This window comes from Falco rusticolus, chromosome 12 (assembly GCF_015220075.1).
Source record: "Falco rusticolus isolate bFalRus1 chromosome 12, bFalRus1.pri, whole genome shotgun sequence".
In the NCBI taxonomy this organism is placed as follows: domain Eukaryota; kingdom Metazoa; phylum Chordata; class Aves; order Falconiformes; family Falconidae; genus Falco; species Falco rusticolus.
Window position 1 is genome coordinate 6,563,028 of NC_051198.1, and position 20,858 is coordinate 6,583,885.

The following is a 20,858-nucleotide window of genomic DNA, read 5'->3' on the forward strand; positions in this document are numbered from 1 at the left end:
ATCATATGACAAAGGTAGAGAGAAAATACAGCTTTTTAAATTGCAAACATTTTTGTGGGTTTATTTATATTTGGAAAATTTTTACAAGGCTTTACAGAAATCTGCCCAGATAGAGATGGAGGGCCAATTCCTGAAAAAGTTCTACATACTTTCTTTGCGTAAGTAGTTCAGTGAAAGCAGTTACGTGCATTTGATTCACCACTGAAAGTACTAGATCTGTTGGGTGTATTGCGCACTGAGTATTTCTATTGACTACAAAGGCACCAGTGACAGACCAAGCCTACACCAGGAAAGTTTTGCAGGTCTTGGGCCTTAATTTATTAAAAACATGTAGAAATAATTAAAAAAACCATATAGTAGTGCAGCAAATAATAAAGACTTTTACTTGAAAATAGGAGGGAAAAAAGTCCAGTGCAATCTTGAACTGTGGGCACAGTAACAGAACTTGATGTATTCCATCATCTTCAAACAGTAAGAGATGCTCTAGTGCAGAGCAAATTACGTGTATTCAGAGAGAAACATTGTACATGTGAAATATTCACTGTACAAATTCATGAAAACCAAAGTTGTTTTAAATTACAATGCTTGCTTTAGAGAGGATAGAAAATGACAGTCTTGTATTTGTTTCAGAGTATCTTTCTCTTATTCTTTTAGTTAAAATATTTGGGGGGGGGGGGGGTTGTATGTGTGCACATATGGGTCATGGGATATGAGCAATGCCTGTCTGTTCTTTTCTGTTATCTTCTCATGGCACATGACAGGCTCATGGTTTTTGGTCTTTTGTATAAAAGACCTTCAATGTGATACCAAATTTTGAGAAGTTCTATGTAAATGTTTTTGCACTTAGCATCTGTTACACTGATGCCAGAAACTGTGGGATACTGAGCTGCATAATTCAGGTGGTCCCTTGTAACACTGCATTCTTGAGTAAGCTAAAACGGACATTTTTTTACAACTTACTCTTGCAGTCAGTCTCCAGCTCTTTGCCCCACAGCCAGCACCTTCTTCATGGCTAGAGCTGAGTGGCACTGATCAGATTATAACAAGTATGGGTGGTTTTTTGTCTTTTTGGTGGTATCCTCTTTGCATCAGAGTTTGTGAGAGCAGAAGGAGATTGAGACTTACTTGGAAATAGAGTCTTTCAGCAGCTGACTTAACTACAGTCTATTTGCCAGCATTTAAAAAGGGGAAGTACTGAAAGATCCGTTGTGGTGACTTGCCACCTATTTGCTATGCTCCAGAATTTCCTTATATTCTGAGTTGTTATAAACCTAACAAGAGTCTGTTGTGTGAAAAGACAAAAAACTGGCACAACTTGCTTTATTCAGAGAACAGCATGAAATGCCTGCTGGTTCAAGTCCACGCATGTCCCTTAGGATTCACTTTCTTCTGAAGCGTCCTCTAGACAATAGGGTAGAATAAAAAAAAAAAGGAGTCATGACCATCAACATCTACCTCTTAGCTCCACTGGGCTATCCTAACAGGAGGCCTCCAAAAAAGAAAGATAAGAACAAGAAACTACGTTTTCATGCTCATTTCAGTTCTACTGAAGATACCTGCTACTAGCTTTTGTTTCCATCTCATTCTCTCATGTTATGTCTCCAGTGGCACACTGTCAGGCTTCTCTTCACCAAACCCATAGGTTTTGTAACCATGTGATGCAATATATTCCTGACGTTGCCTAGAGACCTTGTTATTGGTAGAAGATGAAGGTCTCATCAGCTGTGGGAGCTATAGGGTTAAAACCTGTATTTCCTCTTGGGGAAGAAGTTTGGCAGAAGTTATTTCCTATTGCCGGGGGGGGAAATAAAGCCTGGAGACCTGTGAAGGTTTTGATTGACTTTATTTGAAAATCAGCAATGTAGTATCAGCACCCACAATTATGTTGTTCTGATGAACAATAAGGGGAATCAGTCATGTCTGTTAAAAGTCTGAAAGGCTTATTTCCAGATTTTGGTTGAGTCTCTGTGCTAGAAGAGACTTTGCTTTGTAGAGATTCCTGACACTTAAAATACAAACTCATCCCTTCAAGTATTTCACTGCGTCAAAGATTTCATGAAGCTCACAGATATTCTGAAGGAAAAAACTGCGGAGATAGTTAGGTTGAAATGACATATATTTTGAAAGAGACATGCTTTAAAAGGTGACTGTATGCATTCCTGAGTGCCCTGAAGTCAGGCTTGTCACCATCACAGTGTCTGCTTCATTTTAGCTAGTCTACCTTACTTTTATCGCTGTGAGGAATTCAGTGATGTAACTGGCTGACATGGCTCTTTTTAGATACAGCTGTGTCTGGCCAGTTTGGGGGAGATGCTCAGTTTGATGTGCAAATGTGGCATCAGACAGTTTTTAGCTAAGCTGCTCCTTCATGGTGATACAGCCGCTTTGAGGAGAATCTGAAGTCTGTTCTGCTGCTGACTTGTCAGACAGCCTTTACCACAGAGTTTGTTTTCCAGTTCTGTCTGCTTTTTGGCTGGTAGCAACAGATGCCTTTCTCAGCCTTTCTTTCAGCTGCCTGGCTTGTTCCAGTGGTTAAAGAAGTCCAGGCACGTGGCTTCCTCTGGAACACAGTTTATGTGTTCAAAACAGTGAGGATTCATAAATGGCTTTCAGTTCATGTCTTAAAGCCCATCACATGCAATTAATAATATGGTCATTGAGTCTGAGATCAACAAAAAGGTGAAATCAGATCTTGTCTGCTATTAGAAAACAGTTGTCTGGGATAGCAGTGCACTGGCCATTCAAAATACTGCTCTGCATTTATCTGCTTGAAGGCATGAGCAGGCGGTGCTAGCGATTCTTGCTTCTGCCTTAGGAATGGCTATAAAGAGACTGTACCTTAAGAGCGCTTTCCCAGGACTGGATCAGCCTGCCTCTCCATCTCAAGTATTAGTGAGGGGAAGACGGTCTTTTTCCTTCAGAGCTGGTGTGTTCTCAGGGTGTCCATCAAACACATTTATCATCTTGCGGCTGTATGGTCTCATACATGCTGTTCTTCTCTATTCTTTCCTCCAGAATACCCCTGACAAGCATGGTAAGAAATGCCTTATTCTGGATCTAGATTGGCCAGTATAGTTCTGATTTCAGAGAATTTCACACCTCTCCTGCTAGAGGAGAGCCCTACAACCCTACTCTTGGATTTCATAAAACAGCTCAGTCCAGTTTCACTGTTCATGGCTCATATTGTGAAGGTTTTAGACAGTGTGCTGTGCTCGCTATCAATGTTCTGATAGCAGAGAGGATTCTGCTAGGTGTATCTCATCCTGTCTTGATCAGAATTCATTTAAAGGTTGGTGTCTGCCAGTCAGGGACCCTGTTACCTGATAGGAACTACGTCTTGTCCCCAGGTCCTTGATGGAACAGATCTCTCACCTATCTGTGTTGGCAACTGGCCTATTTTCAGAAGATTTAACATATAGAAGAATAGCCTTAATACTAATAAAATTGTGAAAGGTGAAAAAAATCAGTAATCTGTTTTTGTCTATACTTGGTTTTAGCTGACGTGACTGTAAGGCATCCTGGAAAAAGACAGAGGCAAGTTACATCACTGAATTTATTTGCAGGTGTTAAGTTTGCAAGATCAGACCCTGCAGCAATACTCATTCACTCAGTACTGCACTGTCTTTTTTTTTTTTTGTCCATACTTTATGTATATAAATTTAATGGCTGAATCTTTTTTTTTCTCATGTAGTAAATATTTTTGTAAAAGTTTATGGGCTTTATTTAATGTTCATCAGTACACATTTTAATGTGTATGTGCTTGTGATTATCACTTGAAATAATAAAAGTTAAAAAAAACCCCAAAGAACTGAAGGCAGAAGGGATGGAAAGAATGGATGTCATCCTGAGCTGTTTAAGTTGTTTTGAAAGCCGCTATTTGGTGTATAAAAATTAGCACTAGGTGAAGATGCTTGTTTTCATTAACTGTGAAGTTAATATTTTGTGTGCGTGTGTCTGAGATGACACAGAAATTCTGTACCCATTCTGAACACCAGAAAAGGCTCAGGAATTCTCAAAAGCTTTTTGTCTGCTGTCCCTGGTCTATCCTAGACGTGGACTTCAACTTACATGCCAACATTTGGGTTTTGACTCTCTTCTAAATCAGAAATGGCAACCTGTTGTGGAGCACATGCTATGAATATGAACATTTGTTCTGGGGAAGTAAAGCTGCACGATTAACAGTAGGTTTAGAATAAAATGTTTGGGTTTTGTTTTGTTTACAAACAATCAGGAATTTGGATTTGGTGGTGAATAATTTTAAGTGGAGAAATGTGACTGCTAAAAAGCAGTGTAATGATATGTCTGTGGAAGCCTTTGAAGATGAAAAGCTCTATATACTGTAAACATTATTACTAGTATAGATTAATCTGTGTGGAATAATTAATCTAGCATAAGCAAAATGTAGTTGTTTTTTTTTTTAGAATGTACAGTACAGTGTTTCAGAAAGTCTAATATACCTATGTATTTACTTTTACATTGTAACATAAGATAGTCATCCTCTGGGTTTTTTAATACCTGTGCATTGCAATGATTTATTTTGTTGTTACTTTCCGAACATAGAGGCAGTGCTAATCCATAACAACCTGTTAGAAATTGAAACATCTAGGCTGGGAGGAAAAATAGGTGGTGTTTTAAAGGTGGTATAAAAAATACTGTGTGATGAGAAATAGGCCCCTGACAGATGTGGAAATGTTTGGGGGCCGGTTGGCCTTCTTAGGCTTGTACTGTGGCTTTGGAGAAGACTCGACTGAATTTAGTTCCAGAGCCATGCAGGTGCCAGATCGTGCTGGGAAGTGAACACCTGCCAGGCTGCTCCAGATAACTCAGCAGCTCAGAGGCATTTTCCCAGGCTCTCAGATGAATGGTCCGTAATAGCCGTGGGAGAGGGCTTCCCACTGCTCCATGCTGTACCACAGCCTCTTCTTGGCAGCCCTCTGGAAGCACAAGTCAGCTTGGCTGTGACTCCTTTGGAAAACAAGTGTTGCTGGATAGTCTTACAGTAAGGAGTCAGTGTCTGATACTTCCTCCCGGTGTCGTGGGACTATGAAATATAACAAGCAGGGTAAATTACCGTTCCCTTAAAATGCAGCACTCACTGGTGCCTATTGCAGCTGAAACTGAACTGTGGCTTTTCTAGAACCACTTTTGTTCTGTCACATTTTGGGTTTTCAGTGTCTATTTATTTTATTTGGTGTGGGGGTTTGGGGTTTTTGTTTGGTGGGTTTTTTTGTTTTGTTTTGTTTTTCTTGTTTGTGTTTGAAACCTGGATCTGGTGATTTAGATACACAGTTTTGAAGTAAGAAAAACAAAACTCCAAATCACTAAACAACCATTTCACTTCTATGTTGGTAATCTACCAATGAAGCTTTGTCTATGTTGCATGATGAAGAAATTGAAGATTGGGCTCACTGGGTTTGCTGAGACTAGTATCTGTGGACTTTCTACGTTAGTGGCTGCAAAATACTGTACGTCACTTGAAGTTAAAACTTCCATGGTGCACTTAAAAGGAGTTAGTGATGGATCATTTGGTACAGATTAGTTGGTCCCTCCTTCCGTATATGAATAGCAGCTTTTGGTCCTTGCTGAATAGATACTCGCCATCTTCCCTGGAGCATAATCCACAGCTTGCTCAAAGCCAGCTAGTATATAAACAACATGGATGGTGGACAAGTCGGGAATTGAGAACAGACTTAGACTCATGCTGAGTAACTGTGTAGAAAGTTTAAAAAGCTGTGATTTACATGAAGTTGTTGGATAAGAAGTTTTTCTTGCAGGGCTTAGTTTTTAGTTTCTTATTTCATGAAGTAGAATGGTGAATTGGATGATATATTTCTCTTGAAGGAAGCAGAAGGAAGATATCATGTTTTTTTGTAGTTCTGCAGTAACTCTGGCAACTTTAAAACTAGGGAAGTTTTGTAAACTCCAGCTGACTATGGATTAAATCAAATGGCACATACAAGAGGGTTTCAAAACATTTGATGAGCATAGCTGTGTGGTACTTTAAAAATATAAGTATCGTGAATGTAATGCATCTTAAAATGTTCTTACAGTTACCAGTAAGTAACAACAAATAATCAGTTCATGCTTTTTCAGCATAGTAGTAAATAATCATGGTAACTAAAATTATTTTCTGGTGTTAGTCCCTCTAGGCTGAGCTTATTAGCTCAGGTGCAACTCCCTGTGAAGGCTTTGTAAGACTTTCAGACTTGAGCTGACACTGCAAAAATAGTGTAGAGATGTCCTGACCTCTTATGTAATTATTTATTTTGTTGGATTTGAGGTAGATGTTCTCTTCCAGAGAACAGTAGCTAACTGAATCAAGGGCCTTTAAGAGGAATTGAAACTTTGTTCAGGCCATTAGTCAATCAGATATGATTAAACATTTAAACTCCCAGAGAATACCAAGATAGCAAGAAAAATAAATATACGTGTCACTGATTCATAAAGAATTTCAGGAAAGAAGTATTGTGCTTTTCCTGTGAAAAGCAAAAGATTCACACCTTTTTAAGTTCCTCTAGAGAAGATTACATTAGGAATATCTCAGACAAATGGAGGTAGAAAGACTCTTTAGTATTTACTCTGTTTGAAGTTTTCTTTGCGACGTTGTACTTTCAGGAATGTTACTTTTTCAGCATTATGGAGGTCACAGTGGAAGGTGCTGTTATCACACTAATAACTTATTTATATACAGGGCAAATTCTTTGATTTGGCTAACCCTGCTAACAATGTTAAAGAATTGTGGATGCCAAACTGGAAATAGCTAAAAGTAATTTTCTTTAATTGTGCTCGTAAATAATAAAGCTGGTGGATTACATCCAAACTTTTCTCTAGCGCTCATCATTTTTAAGGGATGGTTCAACTTGTCCCATCTTGACTTGATCTCTTAAGGGAAGTCAAATTTTAGGTATCTTCCTGAGGAGAAGGAAAAAAGATGGGTGATAAATTTCAAAGGGATTGATTGTGATCAATAACTATAGCTCTTAATGAGAGGTGATGCTAAACAGCGCTCAGTGGTGAGCTCCAGGAGTTGCTGTACAAATAGGAGAGTTGTAAACTCTGCAGGAGAGGACATGCATTTTGGAGCTTATACTTATAAATAAGCATGCCTTGGCACTTGCTCAGTAGAGATTAAGACTGGAACAAACAAGCTTTCCTTCTTTTTAAATAGTTATGTTAGAAGAATGGCAGTAGCAGTTAATTTTATAACTTTCCTGTTGTAATTGCACCTAGGGTTTCTGTACTGGCTTGGAAGCAGCAATAATTTAAGTCTGGTAAAACCCATCAGAGTTAGGGGAAGTGAAATACCACTAACCCTCTTTTGCACATTCATTTTAGTGAGGTATACAGAGAGACTATGGAGGAGGAGTCACAGATGCTAACTTCTTTCAATTTCAGCAGGAGTTAGTTGCTAAATAGCTTTATAAATCAAGTCCTAACTGATTTACCCAGGGTCATTTGGAAATTAAAGTGGAACAAAAGTAAAAGCTGATTTCTTTAGCCATAGTCTAATAGTCTCTTCGCTGCAATATAATCCTTTCTGTCCTTTTCTTATGCTCCTGGTGCATGAGGATTTCTGTCATTCTCAGGAATAGAAACAGAAGAAACCTCTGCGTATGTTACAGGTGTCTGCTGGGTCAGCTACGCCTATAGGTACTGAGGAGTTTAAATGCATGCATTTCTCACTTAATTCAGTGGAATTGTAGATAATTAGCACCTTTCGTGTTTGTTTGTTTGGTGGTTTTTTGTTATAGCCAGCATTCCTTCTATCAGCTTTGAGTATGTTACCTTTCCCTAGAATGCAGGTAGGTAAATGGTCATCTGTAATGTTCTTGTAGAATATGCACAAAACCACCATAGTGAATAGGACTCTAGCCTACCGGTCTAGTGACCATGACATGAGGCTGTTAAGCGGATGACACCTCTGATCAATCAATCAAATTTAATTTATTTCTGTGGTTGAATACCAGAACTTGGTGTTTAGTAATTAATGTAGATTTTTTTCCCCTGTTTCAGATACTAATTTCTTGAAAATTCAGTATGAACAGTTTCTTTTGAAAAATATTCCTTTAAAGTTACATTTTCTTGTTTTCTTGAGCTGCTGCTGCTTTCTCTCAATCCTGTCTTCACAGATGTGCAACACTTTGAGACCAGAATGCCCAAGATACCCTGACACTTATTGTTATCCCTTTGTTTTATGTTGCAGCCAACAGTTTTCACATTACTGCCTACTTTATGAAGAGATGGGTTAATCTCCGTTGTGCTGTAGGGAAACATTATCGTGGTAAGAAATAATTTTCTTACATCGTTACATCGTTACATAGAATTTTGCATTTCTGGGAGGGGAAAAAAGGGAACATAAACTAATACTTTGTCAGATTTTGTTCTACTTAATCAACATTTCTTTCAGAGCTTGGTTTTCGGTTTTTTTCCAGAGAATGTTTCTTAAAACCAAGAAATTTAAAAAAAAAAAAAAAAAAAAAGGCAAGTGTTTTTTAACATATGATGGGGTGTTTTTTTAAACTTAATTTTAAATTTGTATATACCTTGCCCCAGGCTAATCAGCTAAGCCACACCAAATTCTGTAAGTACGATGAGACTCAGCATTTTACTGAGTCTCTGCAGGGTGAATCAACCAGAGGTTGCAGTATGAATCACTTCATTATTGCTCATGTGTCTTGTGACATCAACTGTACGCTACAAGTGTATGCAAGAAAAGGCTTTTATTCACCTCAGTGCTATAAAATCTTTACGTAGGTGATGTCACTGGACCAGATCTTTTTTTCATGTTTTCTCAAGCCAAGATGCTCTGTAAGGAAGTGATTTTGTGCCCTTTGTGTTAACCTTTTCATATTAAAAGAAGCAAAATAAATCAATTAAGTGCCCTTAAAAATATTGAATGCTTGAATAGATATTTTTAAAGAATTTCTTATTTTTATAGTAATTCATTAGATTCATACATGTTTAAATCTCTCTTCAAATGCCAGCTAGTTGTTTTCTAAGGCTATATTGGTAGAAGAGATAGGAGTGTTGATCTTAAATATTTTATCAATTTGTTCTCACAGCTTCCTAGACGAATAGCTGGAATAGAATAGAAGAGTGTCTGCATTGGTATCTCAACATTGGTTTCTGTGTGTTAAATTTGAAATTCTTGTAAGCAGCAATGAATACCTAAAGATATTTTCACTTTGTTAGCCAACAAGTGGGATTGTTATAAAATGTAACAATAAAAATGTCTAACTGGAATGAACTTGCCTTACTAGTGCTACCAAAAAGAGAGTCTCTGATGCTGCAGTCAAAATTTGGCTTCCACATGAAGTTCCTAACAAATAAAAAACACTTCTTTTTGCTTGGTTTTGCTCCCAATAAATAGCAAAATAAGCATATATCCTAAAAAAAAAAAATAAATAATAGAATTTGGCACCAGTGTTTCTTTTCTGTAAGATACCCCTAGTACTCTGCATACAAAACCCAGACATTGAGCCTAATCGGTGATGCTCACTCAACGACTAAAGTAAATTTATCTAAGAGGCTATTACTGGAACCCCACATAAAACATTCAGTCCTTGCAACAGTTGTCCAGTTTTTGTTTTGTAACCCATTTGGAAGATGCCTGTAGACTGCTTGCAGTTTGAAAGCCGTTGTACTAGACCTTTGTGGGTGGCTTTTCAGGTCTTGAGGATACAAGCAGAAAAAGAATAGTCTGGACATAAGGCACGGCGTGACTACTTCCTTGGACACAATTTTGTGTTGCAGAGTTGTTATTTCTGAGAGAGTTATGAAAGACTTTATTCATTATCAAGTCATGGTAGCTTGACAAGCTATTGTGCCAATACAGCTGCATCAGAAGTCTCTGTGTATGCTTTTTCAACCAATGGCAAATGCAAGGTAATCTGTTTCAACATCCCCATCTTTCATTGTAATGACTCTAGAAGAGTCGCTGTTGGTATGCACTCACAGAGGTTTGTCAGATACTAATGGAGATACGCTGTTGGTGAAGAAGCAGTACCTTGTAGAGAGGCGGTCATCCATATGGGTGACCTGATCATCACTGACAAATTGTTCACATCATGCCTGTGCTCAATTCATCGTGAGAAGACATTCTACCAGAAAAAAAAAAAAAAATCTATGAGCAAAACCTCATGTTTTTTTCTGCATGTCTTGTCTCTTTCTTGACCCAGAAAATAGGGTGTTATGGTTTGCTTTTCAAGTATAGCAACCATTAAAAATTAGTAACTCTCTTTTTATAAAACCAAACCAGAACAAAACCCAACACAGAAAAAAATCTGAGCTGAAAATATGAAGGTAGTGATCTGAAAATAGTCTGAGATGTAAAATAACACAATATCCAGCTACGCTCTTTTCATAGCATTGCTAGGTACTGAATAAAGCTTTGTCTGGTCTATTCTATTCTGATAACCCTTCAGTTTTTAATCCTTTGTAAATGGAGAAACTTTGTTGTGTTCATAACAAACCATGTAATCTTGAGTGAAATGTGACTTGGTAGTAGTTAACTAGTTTGTTTGATGACTTCAAAAATCACTGTAGTCAGACTTTGAAACACTTAACCTTATGCTGAGTTTTTATGCCAAGTCCTGATTGAATATGTTGTGCTGTATTATAAACATAATTTACAGCTTTTGTGATGGAAAGACTCATCACCAGAAGAGCACAAAAGAAATCATCATTAAGTAGTTTGTCTGTTGGTTCTGTCTGGCATGTTTGTCCAGGGGTGCAGGTGGACCAATTTGCAGCCATGGCTATCCTCTTGGGAACTAAACTTACTCTGACTTAATTGATTTTTTTTTTAAATGGTTTAAAAAAGCAGAACAAAAGGAGGGATGCAGTGTTGAAGAGGGTAGGTAAGAAACTAGTGGAGTGTATGAAGTGAGTTAGAGTGCAACTCAAAAAATAAATTATGTTGTTCACTAAAAACAGGTATGTATGTTGTCATTGTGTGTGTTTTTGAATATGGTTGTAATTTTTATAATCTTCTTTTCAATTATTTTTGTATAGAGCTACGTGTGTTTCCAGACAGGCTTATAGTTTGTGTCAGTAAACTGGAATCTAATCCAAGTGCCTGGACATATGAAAATGGCATATTGGTATGTACAAAACTTTTACATAAATTTTCTGGTGTATTTTATAATTAAGATTAATTTTTATATATAGAGGTAGTTATTAACCTATTTGTGACTGTCATCTTGGGAACCAAGAAGTCATATTAACAGTTGGGTGAAAGTATTCAAAAGGACATACTGAAGTGAGTGAAGGGAACTCTTGAAGCTCAGGTTTTCTGAGCCATATGAGGCTCAGAGAAGGTGACCATGTATTTAGAAAGCTAGGTATGATTTTAGCACCTTGATTGAAGGATTTTTTTGTTGTTTCTGTTTTATCCTTGTAACATTTTACTTTCCAAAATTGTAACGAGGTAGGTTTTAATATCCATGAGTTTCTTGTGTGTTTTCTTAGCATTTGTTCCGCAAAACAACTGAAATAGATCAGTGCTAGCCCTGCTGGGAAAAAAACCTCCCCAAACATTTATGGAGAAAAAGGCACTGGTGTGTAGTTAAATAGCATAAACAATTCTACTTAAATATTTCATCCTGAAGGCTTTATCGGGGTCAAAGGCTTATAAATTTTATGCCACATTTAACTGCTGATTGTCTCAGGAGTGCTCACATTGACCCAGGTGGCCTGCTCTATGGCAGGCAGTCTCTTCTGTGCTCACAGTAAGAGTCAGAATTACATGCTGAGGTCTATATATATATATTAGTAGTTTATCTTAAACATAGTAAAGTATATTTGACCCATGAAGAAAAAGTTTTTCTTCTAGTCATTCAACTTAATATTTTTTAATATCAAGCAGAGTGCTTTTATTTATTATACTAAATGCAGATTTTATTATCTTGAGTTTTAGATTGACAAGTATCCTTAAATGTCAGAGGATCAAGCAAATGTTTTTTTCCCCTCAGAAAAAATCTTAACTGCTTTAGAAATACTTTGCTGTTTTGAAAATGACTGCTTTCTTGGTATTGTCTTGAAAACTACTTAGATGCTTTAAGTAGAAAACCCTGTCTCTGCATTTTGACCGAGAAATAGTTATCTTTTTTTTTTTTTTTTAAACTTGTTTAAGTGTCTCTTATGAGATATCCAATTACCCCATTTGGTATTTTTAATCTTTCCATAAAATAAAAGATGAGAAGTTTCCTTTAGCTTGTTTCACATGGTTCTGTCTATTAAGGAGAAGGCAAATGAAAAATATATTATGGACTTTATAGCTTGACTATTTCAAAATTTGATCTTGATCTATGGAAACTCCTTGTTTAAAAAGCCAGTTTAAACAGGTTTACGTTTTAAAAAAATAAATCTCTTAGTGGGATCATAACCTAATCAATAATAAAGTCTTGGAGGCCTGCTTTACTTACAGATGCAATATGTGCGCACAGAACTGGCTGGAAAGGTGAGTGTAGTATGTTGGTAGGAGAGAGTCTAAGAAGATGCAAACAGACCCTCAGCAGATGTTTTGGAGTATCTTTTTAATTCTTACTGCTCTGACTTAAAGGGTCCACTCCAGACTGTTTTGTTGATCCAGAATTTTACGGCACGTTAGTACCAAATTTGTCATATACTCCAGTTCAGTACTTTGCCAAACTGGGGGAGTGTTTTGATTGCCACTGAGAGGTAATTTCAAGTTTTTGGCACTCCAGAAGTAACAGCTAAGGAGCTGCACTTTGTGTGTGTACTTTTCTATATCAATTTAGCAGTGAGTATGCTTGAACTCTAAACTAGACTACAAAAGACCACCCAAGACCTTTCCGTTGATATACTCCAGTGTATTCTGTCACGGATTAAAAATGAGGCATATGTTTTGGTTTTCTCTATATGTTGTTTGGGTTTGCATAATTTCGTAATGTTGCATGCAAGTTCTTTTAAATGTTCAGTCATCTCACACTCTTGGTTTTGAGGGCCTATCTGTGTTTTATAAAAGTAGTTGACTATATGTTAATGGAGACTTTGTCACTTTTCAGTGTTGCTGAATGTCACTGCGATTGACTTGGTCACAATTTAACAATTATTTTTTTTTAACTGCTTTTATGCTGGTTTATGGTTTGGGTCAAGCTTTCATTCCTGATCTCTGTCAAGACAAGTCAGGCTCAATGTCTTGCCTTCCTATTATGTGGAACCAGTTTTATGTCAGCCTGATATGCATTACTTTCACTTACTGCAACTTTTTCTTCACCTATCTTCAGCACTTCATTCTTTGCCTTTTCTCTGCCTTTTAGGCTGTTTTCTGTATCTCTGAAATAGACTGTGCTTTAACCAAGAGGGATGTGGCCAGATATGAAACTAAATTCTTACGTCCTTTCTTAGGAAAGATCATCGTTAGATTGCTTTTGAGATATTCACAAGCATAAACCTTAGCATCAGTTGCCGAGAAAAGTGATTTGCAGCCTTCTGTGATGCATGTTGTAAAGACCAAGGAAAAGGTAGATTAGGCAATCTCTGTCAAATTAGCTTTAAGCATAAACTAAGGAATATTTGAGAGCACTTCTAAGGAGTAGAGCTGAAATAAAACAGAAGAAAATGTTTAGAAATGGGCGTTTCTGTGGTCATATCTAAAAATCAGGCTGCAGGCAATAATAATCATTTTGGAAGGAGGGAAATTTTTTTAAAGAAACAATACAGCAAGTTATTGAAAATACATAAGCAAATTGGAAGTCTCAAGGAAAAGATGGAAGAATAGCCTGGCTGATTAATGCTAAGTTTAAACATAAAACCAGTTTCCTGTTTTGCCAAACTGTTTGTAATCTTGAATAGTTTTATCTTGAAAAAGATGGCAGTTTTGGGAACATGGCAAAAGAGGAAACCCAGGGAAATATATGAGCACTCTGGAAACATTAGTCATCTTTGTCAATGACGGCATTTTCTTGATGATTATTATGTAGAGAGCGAAAATGGAAAATTGGAAGTGGGTTATCTGAAGAAACAGTGGAAATGGAAATGGGTGGAAGGCTTACTGGAGGCTTGTGAACATTTGAAAATGTGCTAACAATGGAGTATTCATTGATAACCACATCAACTTTATACTAGAATCTATGAGAGGAAGCAGTTATAGGGAAAGCATGAAGGTGGTTAAGCTAATGATGATAGGAAAGTGGAATTTTGAAATTACCATGCATATGAAGTCAGAAAAGAAAGTGGGGATAGGTAAACAAGAGAAGAAAGGTGCTAAAGTTATGCCCAGTGCTTTTTAAATCCCCAACAGAGAAATAAAAGCAAACTGTTTCATCTTCTTCATATGTGTCGGACTTCATAAATTGTGCCATTGTAACATACTTCAGGTACATTAGAGAATTCTCTTAGAACTCATAAGAGCATAAATGACATAATTTGCTTGGATTTTGGTTATTCTGGGAAGAGGATTCTGATTCTTTCATGAAAACACGTACACTTAGCTGTAATTAACAGGAGACTTAACTTGAGAGTATATGCTGCTGGAATAGTGTGTTATTGGAAGATAGAATGAAAACTTTTTTCAGATAGCAGAAATTTGTAAAGATTAGTAAAGACTTCAAGTGGAATTTAGTTAAGTACTTTAAAGACTATTGTTAAGTGATATCAGATTGGGTAGGGGAAGAAGGAAACACTGAAATACAATTGCACAATTCACGCTGTGGAAGTGCTAATCTCTGCATGGAAGTGTGTGTGTGTGTGTGTATATATATATATATAGATATATGTAATGTTATAGTTAAACTGTTGTTGTGGTGGGCTACTGCTGAAAAGGTCAGTCCATATCCCCTCTAGTTCCAGCTACATATTCCTTTCCTTTCTGGGTACAATGGGCCAAGTGATTCTTCATTTGAAAATGAATTAGTTCATTGACTTGACCCGGCAAAAACCAATTCACTTATGTAGTTTCTGTGTCTTTTATTGGAGGATTAGTTTTCCATCATGTCAGTTCACTGAATCAAGTCATCCTGTATCCACACACTTGCCAACTGTCACACAAAAAAATGTTCTAGGAACGTGCAGCCAGGATTTGGATGAAGAGAGCAGGACCACCCCTTTAGGTAGCAGCTGATAGCTGCCCTGCTTTGGAAGTAACATCCAAAACACAGGTTAATATTACATTTGTTTTAATACTTGTCTTGCTGATGGTGTTCAATTTCATTATCCTTTTTAAAATTTCATAAAATCTAATTTTTATGTGTTTTCAGATAATATGCTTAATTCTTTTCAGTCATTGTAGGAAACATAGCTAGAGGAAAAGAACTTGATATAAAGCTGTAGTTTGATGTGAATAGGGTTCACTGTTTTTTCAAAAAGGTAGAGAGGGGAAACTAATGAGCTCTATTCAAATACCATGTGGGACAGGTAAAGAATTGCTTTTCTCTTTCAGTTCTCACTTTTGACACTTCAGGCTTCTGTCACTTTTTTCTGCTTACCCTTCACATTCTTCTCAAGCTGATGCCAAGACTGATGATACTGAAACATGCAGTGCTCCTGCCTTCTCTTATCCAGGCATTCTTGTCTACAGTGTCTGTCAGTACTGGCATGTGTGGGGAGCTGGGTTAATTCATTGATTCCTCTGGAAAAAAAAGAGGGTTATTTTGTTTGGGAGTTTTTTGTTGTTTGCATGGTTAACTTTTGGCTGGATGACTTAAGTCAGGCTCTCACTGCATGGCTGCATGAACACAGGTGTTGACACGGAGACTTGGCAGGACCACGTGTTGGGTGAAGGTGAGACTTCCCTTTCAATGTTAGGATGGCTTTAAATTAGCTTCAATCATAAGGCTGTTCTCTCTGAGAAACTACATTGCAAAGTAATGATACAAATGTCTTTGCCTTGGTCATAAAGAAGACGGCTATGGCAGTTTTACAATATTCCCTTTTGTCCCAGCTGTCTGCCTTTTCTCCATGCAGATTACCACTGCTACAGCAGTGTGCCAAAAGGGCTGTGTGCCTGCATCTCATCTTGCTGCATATCACAGTCTTGTGGATTCATGCAAACCAAACTTCCCTGGTTTTTAAGCTAGTGCATTGAATTGTGGGTGGAAGCAGCTGGGGGTGTGTGTGTGCGGGGGTAGGAACCTCCTGCAAAAGGGGAGGGAGGATACCTGAGAGCAGTAAAGCTGTGAATTGCCTCAATGACATTTGTCTGAACTTGTCTTAGTTTCTTCTTATAGCTTACCAACTGACTGATTTACTTTCTGCATGGCAAAAAGCTTAATAGCTGTCTGGTGTTTGTTATATTAATGACCTGGAGAAGTGGACAAATGATGAAATGAAATCTGACACAATTATTTTAATTAGTCCAGGACTGGAGAATGCTGTGGAGAATTTCAGGGAAACCTCACAGAGCTGGGTAGAGGGCATTAGGACTGTAAATGAAAATCATCTGTTGATAAATGCACGGTATTTTTACTGAAAAGAGCAATTACAGTGCTCATGCATACCACTGAGTGAATTAACTGTACAGGATCTGGAAAAAGGCCTAAATACTGCTGCGACGAACTGATTTGAAAATCTTTGTTCCATAGGATGACTTATCTGAAAAGCAGACAGAGTATTAGATTATATATGGAATGAAATAAAAAAGTAATACTTAAATTGTCTTAAGGCCAGTAAGTTGAATACTTCTTCAATAAAAGATTATGTCTCTCTCATTATGCAAAATCCAGATGAAAGACAACAGAAATACAAAAGGCCCTATAACAGCGGTGTAAGTGATTAAGCACGTAAAATGATTTCTGTCTGAAGCAATCTTCAAAAAGTAGGGACAAATTGGATAATCTTTTACTGATTTTGGTAGTTGTTTCTTATATATATGAGAACACCAGTTGATTTAAATATAACTACTGAGCAGCATTCGCAAGATCTCATTTGTCAAAGCCTTGTGGTTATTTAAGATATTATCGTCTGTCATCATCCTTTCACCTGCCTTGCTTTCCTCTCCCCTCTCTCTTTTTTGCTGTCACAGCTCGTGCTGGTGGTTAGTGCAGATCTGAGCTAAGATTCTGGACTTTGCACTGAATGTGTTCTTTCCTCTCTGCTGACTTTGAGGGGGCTGGCACCTCCAGCAGCGGTGCAGGGTGGAAGGCTGGCAGTGATAATGTTTAAAGCTGCAGCGAGCTAAAGGTTTGATTTAGCTGCTGTGCACCGGCAAGATTTTGATGACTCTAGGACTTTAAAACGTTTAAATTGCTTCATGTTTTGATAATAATTCTCTGTATTCCTGTCGGGCAAAGAATATTTGGTGGATTTTGGATTGAAATTGTTTAAAAGAGCAAGCTGTTCCTCAGCCTTCAGCAGAAATCTGTTACAACTAATAGGAATTTCATAACTTGACTGAATAGTAAGCTGAAATATGTGATGGTAAAGTTCATGGAAGGATTTTTGAACAATTTGTCATGATTTGAATGTATTTGGAGGGACATATCCCCAGCGTGAGCTCAGAAATCTTGGGGGCTTTGAGGGGGGTGGTGGTGGTGGTGTTTGTTTTGGAAACCAAGCTAAAACATTGACTAAATTGTTGAACAGTAATTATCTCGTGGGCTGTGCAGCTCTGTCTATTTTACATATTTTGCTTCTGTATAACCAGCAAGATCAAGAGTATAAGTTAATCTTTCCAAGATTTCCTACAGTTGTTAAACGCTATTGTAATTGTATAAAGAGAACAGCTGTTTTTAAAATTGCTGTATTCTTTTCCAGATTTTTCTTTCCATAAGAATTCTGTTTTAAGTATACAAATCATGTTGCTGTATACATAACGGATTCTAAGTAGTATTCTGTTATGTCATATAACCTGGGCTATATCTGGAAGGATAAATACAAAATTTACTTTACTATTACTGATAGATGTTTAGACATCTGTACTTGTCGTTGCTGATACCCATTTAGCTTTGGTGAGATAGAGGAGCCTCATGTCAGACTGTTAAAAAATGCGGTACAGGATTACAGGAGTGCCTTGCTTTTTCAGATAGTCGTGACAGTTGAGTAGTAGATTCCTTCCCCCGTGATTTGTAAGTTGGGGGAAGGGATTGAGTGCCATGTAAAATTGCTGTCTTACTTTATAAAAATGTCTTTGAAGTATAAAACATGTATATCTTGCGTGCATGCCCTCTTTCATAACTACTGGAAGCAGGAATAATAAGATTGATGGGAAAGGCTAGCTAAAGATGTATGCTTTTAAGACATTGGTTTTCTAAAAAAAAAAAAAAACAAACCCAAAATTCAGCATTAATATGCTTTACGTTTTTTTTTCTTCAGTGTCATTGAGAGGAGTTATTTTGGTTGAAAAGCTCTTGTCTTTTCCTCCATTTCTTATCAGTGGACACTTTCGCTGAAGATAGAATCTGAGTCTTGTAGCATCAGTATATAAAATCAGAATGATTAATAGCTCAATTACTTAACATTAATTTTGACACTTTTTGCCTTCAAGCAAATACACACAGCATGTGTCATGTACTTCTCGGTATGTAAATAAATCGTTTGTTTCAGGAGCACCTTCTATGGCTTTAGAAATTGTTGTGTATGTTCTTGCTATCTGTGTTACAGATGTGCATCTTTTTTTAAAAAGGTGCCCCTGCAGCTTTGGGTTTTTTTATGAAGTATCACATTTTATTTGTTCTGTGCCATTTACAGCTTATTAGGATTTTTTCTGTTTTCTATTATCTAGCAAGCATTCAAATGAAAATCTAGAGAACTCAATTTCCTACACTTGGAATAGTCTAGTGTTCCTGCTCTGTGTATCATACGATTAAAATCAGAACAAAAGACTTCAAAAGAAGGCGGCTTTTTCCTCATAGAAGTCATACACCTTAAGCTAATTGACGATGCTTTGGGGACCTTTGGAGTGTTTGGAATTGTCAGGACTTATGCATCAATTGAGAAACTTGGGTTCACACCTTGTATTTTGAGAAAATGGAATGTGTATCACAGGGACTTGTAACAGACTGAGCCAGCTCTCGGACTAAGTGGTACAGACTGCAGGGACTCTTGACAAGCAAAAACTTAATAGTTAATATCCACGGTGTCAAATCAAAGTGGTATTTGGTAGTAGATAATGAAGACTCCACTGATCTGGGAGTTAGATTTTCCTTCCTGTGCAAGGCCATACAGTTCTGGTCCTCACGGACTCATGCAGTTTTGTCTGGTGATTCTGTCTTGAAATTGATGTAATTTTTAAAACCACCAGCATTCCTTAAAAATATCTATTTGAAATGAAAAATCAGTATTCCCATGTGTAATGTGGAATGATCCTTAATGTTTCTACTGGAACTTGCTGACATACAGAGCAGGACAGTCCATTTTAAAACGTAGAGCAATATTCCACAAGTCTGATCAAGGAACTGTATGTCAGGTTGAAAATAGTATCCATGTCTGTACTTGGGAAACTATGAATGTTGTATGACGTGGTAGAAGTTCCTAAGTAGAATTGCTAGGACAGATGCATCACTACATTGGAAACGCTGAAAAATTTGCATCGTGAAATTGTGGGAAGCTCTTCCTTCATGTGGGATGGGAGAGGGCAGAAGGCTAGACCCAAAATCCTGTCTGTGTCTGTTTTCTATCTGTTAGATTATGGTGTGTGATTCATCCTTCGCTGACAAGCCTCTTCACTTGCTTTAGGAGCCCTTTTCTATTTATCAGATTGGAAAGAGTCCTGTCTGACCTCTCTGATCTGCCGTCGGATCTATTAGAACAGTTCTGAATCCTAAAGGTTTTCTTAGATGGTTGAGTTCATGATGCTGCTTAGAGCGACATTAAGAGAAATCATGCAATTGCAAGCTTACATAAAGTTCCCCTAAATAAGTGCTTCTGTCTGATTAATTTTACTAATTTTAATTTTATTTGCTTGTGTGTACCTGGGATAATACTTAATTTCATTGTTTAATCTAGATTATTATATTGACCCGCCTCCTGTATGCCACGCTGATACTAAATTTGATTTATTGACCTATTGATGTCTTTTATTAAGTATTTTTGATGAGCAAGTTGAACCACATTGATAAATGCAGTTCAGAAAAAAATACGTGGGTTTTTTTAACTAGACATTTAATTATCCTTTAGTGTTACCTTATTGGTACATAAGCATGTGCAACCGTTATCCTGGGAAGCATAAGAGACAGCTAGAGAATGTGAAACCAAACGAGAGGCAGGGCAGGAAGGGGAGCAGCGTTGTTCACGTTGCAAATTTTTCTTTCAACCCCGTATCTCAAACCCTAGACTGAAAAGAAATCAGTGTTTGTATGGGTATTATTGTCAGGCTGAAAAGGCCAAACATTTCGCTCTTCTTCAGGATAATGAGTTGTGAAGATTCTTTACAAGTGCACATCCACAAGTAGTTCTTTTACAGGTATTTAATGCTGTATTGCTGAATTCAGCTGTTCTGGGGATTGCTGCAGACGGCAGTCACCACTTTTACTACTTTGAGGGTTTCTTTTTCATTTTGAGGAAAAATTGAGTAAGAAAGTAAAAGAAAGAATTTTCAATTTGATAAGCCTTACACCAAGTATATTGTGTGCCTAGCAGTCGTATTTCTCTGTCGGTCTTAATAGAATTTTTTTTTTTTCCCAGACATCTCTTTGGATAAGTACTAAGGATCACAAAATCAGGTTTTGAGAGGCCAGTATTATGAGCAGGTAGGGTAGTAAGACTTCGTAAGCTTCGTTTTTGCAAGCCCTTCTTTGCCAAGTTTTAGTGACAAAAAGGAGTGAGCTTACGCTAGGATTTTAAGAGCACATATTTCTAATAGAACTTGCCAGTTCAAGGGCTAAAGAAGCATTTTAATCTTTTGTGCCCACCCAGTCTCTATACAAATGTAAATATGTCTGTCTTTAACAATTTGCCAA

At 37.3% G+C, this 20,858-nt stretch overlaps 1 protein-coding gene across 1 annotated transcript in view; it reads left to right on the forward strand.

Annotated features, from left to right (window-relative positions):
* The window catches only part of LOC119156247 (SLX4 interacting protein), an 80,042-nt gene that overhangs the window by 52,961 nt on the left and 6,223 nt on the right, over positions 1-20,858 (forward strand). Inside the window, exons 6-7 of the mRNA XM_037405829.1 lie at positions 8,204-8,281; positions 11,014-11,102. Of these exons, the coding sequence (XP_037261726.1) occupies positions 8,204-8,281; positions 11,014-11,102 (167 nt within the window). The remainder of the gene's footprint in view (positions 1-8,203; positions 8,282-11,013; positions 11,103-20,858) is intronic.